At 42.7% G+C, this 8,258-nt stretch overlaps 1 protein-coding gene across 1 annotated transcript in view; it reads right to left on the bottom strand.

The window, feature by feature from the left end:
* LOC149454682 (serine protease 33-like) overlaps positions 1-8,258 on the bottom strand; it is a 46,922-nt gene continuing 38,664 nt past the window's right edge. Inside the window, exon 5 of the mRNA XM_089687233.1 lies at positions 1-457. Within this exon, the coding sequence (XP_089543359.1) occupies positions 161-457 (297 nt within the window). The 3' untranslated portion in view covers positions 1-160. The remainder of the gene's footprint in view (positions 458-8,258) is intronic.

Genomic DNA, 8,258 nt, shown 5'->3' with positions numbered 1-8,258 from the left:
TTCCATAAATAAAACAATCCATTTTATTTATACACAATACAAAACAAGTGAAAAAGAAAATCCACAACTAATATCAAGATGCTTTAATAAGCAGTTTGGATGTGAACTCTGTGGTACATTCAGTCCTTTATAGCTGATTATATTAAGGGACAGTAACTTGTTATAGATAAAAGGACAAAAGAGCAGCTATAACCAAGATGGTCCAGTGAAAGTCTGAGGGATGGACGCTTCCTCCATTCAAACGGACGTTTCCTCCACATTGCAGTGTTGGTGGGGGCATATCTTGGACATCAATGAATGTTGAGTTCATGTAGGTGCTGATCCAGTTTTGGTAAGCTGCAACCAGGGTGTACACCCCAGGGTAATAGGGTTCTGCGCAGCCATATCCCCAGCTTACGACTCCAACCTGATACCAGACTCCCCGGACCTTACACACCAGAGGTCCTCCTGAGTCACCCTGGAAGACAGCAACAACTATCAGCGACACCCATTTCTATTTATCAGCTGTTTCTTCAGAATAATTCTAAATATTTTATTCAATTTTTCTATTTTCATAAATCTGTAATTGCACAAACTTGATTGACATCTACTGTATCTGCACAGTACAGGAATTGAAAAATGAGCAACCAACACAAGGGTGATCTGGCAATGTTGAGAAATGTACAGCATTTCATATTTTCTTTATTCATTTTGGTCAGGATCTAAAAATAAACATTAAAAAATATATTTTTCCTTTTTTTATTTTTTGTTAAAATGTAGCTAAACCCTCAAAGCCAAGACTACAAGATTACGAATAGGTCTATCTGACCGCTTAACAGTTGAAACTGAGCCTATACTACTGCTACAAGTCTAAGAGTGAGCCCTTTGTACTTATGCCATACTGAGAGTGGGCTTGGGCTGAGTTAGTTACATCCAAACCCTGAAGAAGGGGCTTCTGTAATGCCCCATGTGTTGTGAACCCGTGACCAAAAATCTGTGGGTGACGCTACAAGCTCCTATGCATCCATATTTGGCTACTCGCGCTCGAGAGTCGGGGGGAGGGGGTGCTTGTCCTGGCTTAGTGTATACAGTATAAAGAGAGAAGAGAACGTCTAGAGTGGCGCACACTGTCATAAACCAACAGTCACTTCAAAAGCCCTAATCCCAACACAAAAAAGACTATATTTTTAATGGATACTAAGGGGGTTATTTACTAAAACTGGAGAGTGCAAAATCCAGTGCAATTCTACACAGAAATCAGCTTCCAGTTTTTTGTGTCAAAACTTAATTGAATTAGAAGCTGACTGAGTACCATGAAGAGACAAATTTTAGATTTCAAGATACAATCTGATTTCTCACTGTACTTCAAAAATGTTGTCCTATATGATCAAGACTTAAAAGGTATCCTTCAAAACTGTTCCATTTTTCAGTCTTTAACCTGTTGGCACCAAAGGTACTCAAATATGGGGTCTCTGGGTGGCTGGACCTTGACGCCGAGCGGCTGCATGTGTGCATACCAAAAGTAGACAAACATGTGCCAAAAGCGCGTGCCCTGCATATTCCTGACACATTTGCCGGTGCTTCACAGAAAGTCCCCCATTGCTACTTGCAATCGGGACCTTTCTGATCATGTGACTGCAGTGGCAACCAGTCACAGTGGTCACATAACCCCAAACCCTGCCCTGTCTCCCGGCATGACAATCCCCCAAAGGGCCGGGAGGCGCCGGCGCCAAGGGGTTCAACTTAGATAATCGCTTTCATTTTTTTTTCTACATGTAGTCTGCTTGCTTATTTCCTCTGGAATTGTAGAATACAAAAAGGCTTCAAGTTTGCATCAAATGGTTACAATTGTTTGTTTTTTTGATTGATTGTTATAATTTTTTGGGTATACGGTTTCCCTCTCAAATTGTGGGGAGGGTCATGGACCGATTTATGATGGCTGTACTTCCAGATCTACAGAGATTGGTAAGCCAAGCTTATCTAAAGTCTGCAGTTCATCTAGCACAGTTGGTGGAATGCTATGTGGCCATGGCGGACCTTTTTGCAAAATCTACAGTTTTGAGATGCCTGACAACTAAAAGTCCACCCCAACCCCACTATCCCCCCCACCCCCCACCCCCTTAACAAAAAGTTCAAAATCAGAAACACAGCTAGTAAAGCAACAAAGGAAAAGTGTTGAGAAGCTGTTAAAAGTGGTCACAGTGTTGTAGCCTGTTGAGTGGCTCCCTTTGGGAAGCTTGGGCAGGACCTGTGGGTATCCCCAGTGTTGGTGATGTGTTGAGTGGGGTCACATTGCCACCAAGTTTCTCCTGACCCCTGAGACTATGGTCCGGACATGTCAAACTTTATAGTGAAGATGCGTGGGAAAAGTGTGCATGCTCTCCCAGACTCTGGAAGCCTGGTTACCCTGATCCATGCCCGGCTCATGGATCCTGAACAGTTGACCAAGCACCAGGTAGGAATGGTGGGTATGAACTGTAAATGTAAAAATTACCCCACAGCACAGGTAACCTTTGAAACCTGCCGGGGTCATATTTGCTATGAAGTAGCTCTGTCCCAAATATTTTTTCACAGTGCAATACTGGGGAGAGATTTTCCATTGTTCTTGGAAATATGCAGTCAGAAGGAAATGGGCCCTGAGCCTGCAAATACTAGAGTGCTGCAGAATGGACACTGGACCAGCTGAACATAATGCTAATGATGATAATGTTGTGAAGGGGGATCATTTATGAAAATGCATATTTTGTCTTAGTTGTCGTTATGGGTGAACCAAGGTCGCCCCAGAGACCCTCGAAATGCCTGGTGTGTCGGGACTGAAGGTATTGTGGGACAACTGTTAACTATCCAATTGCATGTCCTTATTTTTGTAAAAGCCTTGGAAATGTAATGGTAAACAATGGGAGCCCACTAGCCCAGGTCTCCAGAATGTGTTTTATCCTTAGTGATGAGTTGAACTGCCCTGGGTTCGGATCAAGAACGGTTCAGCAAACTTAAATAAGTTTGGAGGCTGAACCCAAACCTCACTGAAATCAATGGGGGCTGAAGTTGTTAAATTAAAAAGTCCCATTTTCTGAGCTAATAGACAAGGGGGTGTCGAAAAAATAGCATGGCGGTGGGCACTGCCCTGGGTACATGTACCAATGCAAAACACATTTTTTTTAACAAAATTAGTTGAGCCAGGATTTTTTAAATGATTAAGGTGGAAAATTAAAAATGTCCAATTTCTTTAAATAGCATACTTGAAGGTGTCGTAATCCTGTCTGTGAAGGGGCGCTTCTCTCTGACGCAGCAGCACTGACGTTTATAGATGAAAAAGTTGTACAATTTCCATGTCATTAAAGGGAAAGGTAGGGAAAAAACATGAATCTCCCCCTCCTGAACCATATCAGGCCACAAATCCATGAAGGGTGCCTTGAAAAAGGGGACACATTTTGGCAAATCACATTGTGCCAATGTTGTTGAAGACAGGGTCTTCATTCCCATAACTCTTGCTGGTGGTTGTGGGGGTCAGTGGTTTGGGGGTTTATCAAAATTTGTAAGCCCCTTTAATAATAAGTGGACCCAGATGCTGCCCCCTACGTGAATGAGTATGGGATACATAGTACCCCTACTAATTCACACAAAAAAACTAGTATAATCTAGAAATAATAGTGTCCCTATCATATACCTGGTAGCAGAACCTGATATGATGAGGAAGGCCTCTCTAACTCCTCTGATTCAGGGCCCCTGGCAGTGTAAACAGAAGTGGCATAAGTGCCTGTAAATCTTGCTAGCAGCAGAGCTCTGGCTGGGCAGGTGAAGTCATCAGGGGTCTTCAGTAAGGCAGGCAGACTGACAGGCAGCTGGGCAGCAGACTGAAGAAGACTGATAGTGGTGACAGTGGGCAGATGGCTGGTAGCAGACAGTAGACCGGCATGATCATCTGAGTGGTAGTCAGGTACCAGTGGCAGCAGGCAAGTAGCGGAGTCAGACATGCCAGGTCATACACAAGCAGGACAGATCAAGTACAGGCAGAAGCGTTATCTAGGTACAAGCTGGATCCAGAAGCCAATCAGCAGAACAGAAGCCAATGGAACAGACAGAAGCAAAGGTCAGAGGACAAGCTGATGTCAGCGCAGGCAGAGTTCAAGGGGTAATCAGGTCAGCAATGGAAATCAGGATACAAGATCACAGGAACACAGGATGCACAGGAGGCTGAATATAAAGCAGCATCTGTCACAAGTGCATCTATGAGATTGCGTGCACAAATATTCTCACGGGCATGAGCACCAATGTCCGCGTTCATATGCTCATTAGCATGCTCTCAATTTCTGAGACCACAAGAGAGAACATGCATTAGCCTGTGCACAGAAGTTCGTCCAAAAAGAGCAAACTTGTCTATTAGCATGACTTTCCTGACAGCCCACATTAAGGAGATTCACCCTTTCTACTTGTCCTGTTTATCATTATCATTGAAAGTGAAATTAAAGAAAATCCCATATTTTGGGTTGTTCTAGAAAAGTGATAGAGGGGAAATCTTCCAATGGGGACACTACTTCTGGGGACCTGGGGTCACCAAGGGATTCCCTTAATTTGCAGGGATTTCCTCTCACTTCCTGTTTGGGCTATGGGACAGGAATTGAATGTAAATCTCCCCAATGGAGCACTTATGGCAAAAATAAACCAACAGGGGTTATAACCCTCCTTTGTTCTATCCAAAATGAAACAAAACATTTTGCCTATCGTTCTACGTTAAGGTAAGATCTTAAGGTGGGCCATGCTAGAATGCTTCAAGTGTCGCCCACCTGGCAGGAGTCCTTTTTCCCATTCTTGTAGCCAGCACAAATCTGATCATACTGGATTCTGTAGGTACCCCCCACACTCTGTGGTATTGCTTGACATTTCCTTTAGCTTTAACCCTTTTGCTAAAACCATAACTAAACAGGCGCTTGCTCAGCATGGTTTCACTATAAACATAAATAACATTTGACATGAAAGATATTACATAAATATGTGTAAAGTTCTATCCCTACACCACATTAAATAATAAAAGTCTTATAGTCCAAATGTATGTATGAATGAGAGCCCTATACAGGGGTGCCACTTTGGTCTAGAAAGATCTTCTCCACCACTCATGAGTAATGTATACATTTCCCACTCACCAGAAGGTACTGAGCCCCATAATGGATGGTCAAATATCTCTTAGATGATCAAATGGCATGTGGATTCCCATCTGTAAGCTCTCCTAGTCTCCAGGCTCCCCTTCTCTCAATAGTAGCTCTCAGAAGAACTCAATGAAAATAGGATATGATCTCCTTTGACAGGCAATGTGTAACTACATCTTCATGCCTATATTCCATTGACTGGCTCCCTGTACGATCCAACCAACAATTTGCTCTTCAGATTCTTCATCTGTGAAAGATGCAAGGCGGATAGCGGATTATAGAACTGACAGCTAGGTGAATGCAGAGTGGCAGCTGACTGGCCAGGAGGAGGAAAGCTGTACAGCCACTATTGAAAGAAGGGAAGCCTGGAGACACACCATAGGAGAGCTTACAGATGGGAATCCACATACCATTTGATCATCTAAGTGATATTTGACCATCTATTATGGGGGTCAACACTTTCTGGTGAGTGGAACATTTATACATGTAATTCCTATGAAATGTTTTGACCTTGGACCCTTGTGCCTCACAGAAGGAGATGTGTGGGTGGGAAGTTTGAAGCTCAGAGGAGGAGAAGAGGAAAGGTGCAGCCTGACAATTCATCCATCCACTGTGGTGAAGTCGCCCCCCCTCTCTTCTCTAATGTAAGGGGACTCTGCGGACTTCCTTCCTTTCTGTCTTTTTTTCTTGCCGCCTTCCTTCCCTTCCATCTTTCTCTCTCTTTTTTTCTCTCTGCCTTTCTTTCTTCCTTCCCACCTTTCTTTCTTTCTTTCTTTCTTTCTTTCTTTCTCTTTCTTTCTTTCTTCCTTTCTTTCTTTCTTTCTTTCTTTCTTTTTTCTTTCTTTCTTTCTTTCTTTCTTTCTCTCGTTCTTTCCACCTTTCTTTCTTTCTTTCTTTCTTTCTTTCTTTCTTTCTTTCTTTCTTTCTTTCTTTCTTTCTTTCTTTCTTTCTTTCTTTCTTTCTTTCTTTCTCTCTTTCTTCCCACCTTTCTTTCTGTCCTTCCTTTCTTTCTTTCTCTCCTCCTTTCTTTCTTTCTCTTTCTTTCTTTTCTTTCTTTCTTTCTTTCTTTCTTTCCTTTACTTTGACATACTTCCTTCCACTGACTGGCTGCCTGGCGCATGCGCGTTCCCACACATCGAAGGGCGCATGCACAGCCGGTGCGCAGTGGCCAGTGCACATGTGCGATAGCACATTCTACCATTTCCATCGGTTATGCACACTTTCCCATCGTCTGTAGTATGATGGACGCCATGACACTTTCCTCCATATCCTCTTCCTGATGATACACAGGCCTTCCTTGACATCCCTACAGCCCCATGTGAGTACTACACATTTTCTACCACCCCATGCAGGTTCAGTCCCATCACCCTGAGTTTATCCACATTTCCGTGAAACACCTTATCACACTTTCCCATGAGGGTTTTTTTTCCCCTGGTCGTTTTGCTATGCCCATTGCCCCAAGTGTTCTGCTTGTCCATCCATGTTCCCATGCACATTACCATCTTTTCGCTTTGACACTTAAATGAGATCCACTTGGATTGGCCCAGCCCTGATTGGGCTGTCATGTGAGGGGGCGTGTTCTGGTCCTCTTTAGCCATTTTGTGCTCTATATAGGTTGGATCAGCAGGCTTACTTTTTAGCTCTGATGAAGAGAGTCCCTCTCCCGAAACGCAAAGAGAGTGCACCCTGTTTTGCTGTTGTTCACCAGTATCAAGATTTCCTGATCTTTAAGGGCTGCATCTCTATGAATGACAGTTTCAGTTATCTTTGTCTGCATGAAGATTTGAGCGCTGGTTTCCTTTATTCATTTGGATCGCTTTTTGTTTAGCAGACCTATGTGAGACCTTTGGTCTATGCAGACTTTTTGGGGAGCTACTTATTATTTATTTATTTCAGGTACATACAGTATATAGCGCTGTCAATTTACACAGCACTTTACATATATATTGTACATTCACATCAGTCCCTAACCCTCAAGGGGTGTACAATCTAATGCCTGAAGGGCCGGATAAAGGCAAGCAAAGGGCTGCAGTTTGGGGACTGCTGATTTAGATATTTACAATTTAGAATGGGGTGCCTCGAGATTGGGCAGAATTTTAAAAGGTGTCCCGAATGATACAAGGTTGAGAAACACTGATGTAGAGGATAGGTTTGTGGATTAAATGGTAAATGAACGCTATTGATTTTCAGTATGTATTTTTGGATATCTCACCAGAAGGATTGTATAAATGGGCAGACCTTACAGAGGGTGAATTAAATGCCTCTTGAAATCCATACTAGATGTGAAGAGTCAGGTATGTATTTTTTTTTTTTGGGGGGGGACTCCCATGACATTTCCTTTTTCTTTTTAATTTTTAAAAAATGAACTCTTATACTTTTTTGCATTATTACTTGTTCTCCATGCAATTGTTTGACAATCCCAAGTCTCGTGGCCAAATAAATGGTTATTTTTGATTTTACAAATTGGCTCTCATGAATTTGGATTTGGTATCTGAACTTATCTAATTGAACCCAGATATGTTTGGCTTATTCCTACGCCCCAGTCTGACTGTCCCTGGCCTGCTTTTTTCATTAACTGGATTTCAATTCTTTAAATCATGGAAGCTCAGAATCATATAAATGTGTTATCTCGGGAGGCCTGCATGCAAATGTAGCTGTAACCATGAAGAAGCCACTGTAATTTAACTGGTCCTTTCCCAATCTAATGCAAAGGCAGCCAGGCACATAGTCCGTTCACTCTGGCTCAATAAACAGTCTATGGGATGTATTTTTAGTATTTATTGCTTGTAGGAACTTGAAACAGTATGAGAGGATGTGCAGTGGTATGCGTTACTCCAGGAACTCTGGATAGTAACAGGAGGGCACTCTTCTCTAGGCTAGGCTTCTCTGAACAGTCTTTATGCAAGGAGCCAAAAGGATGACCAGAACGGAGATCCTGCAAGAGCCATCTCAGTTAGAGCTACAATTGACACTTTCGATCACAGGAAAAGAGCACACAGCCACTAGGATTTTACACTCAGGTCAGTACTCACAATGTCCCAGGATAGCTGAACATTTCCCAGTATCCACCAGACACACTTCAATGAGGGAGAGGTTAATGCTCACAATGTCACAGGACAACAATGCACTTTCCAG

This window comes from Staurois parvus, unplaced genomic scaffold (assembly GCF_062004578.1).
Source record: "Staurois parvus isolate SC_StPar_1 unplaced genomic scaffold, SC_StPar_1.0 ptg000421l, whole genome shotgun sequence".
In the NCBI taxonomy this organism is placed as follows: domain Eukaryota; kingdom Metazoa; phylum Chordata; class Amphibia; order Anura; family Ranidae; genus Staurois; species Staurois parvus.
This window is presented reverse-complemented; position numbering and strand designations above follow the sequence as displayed.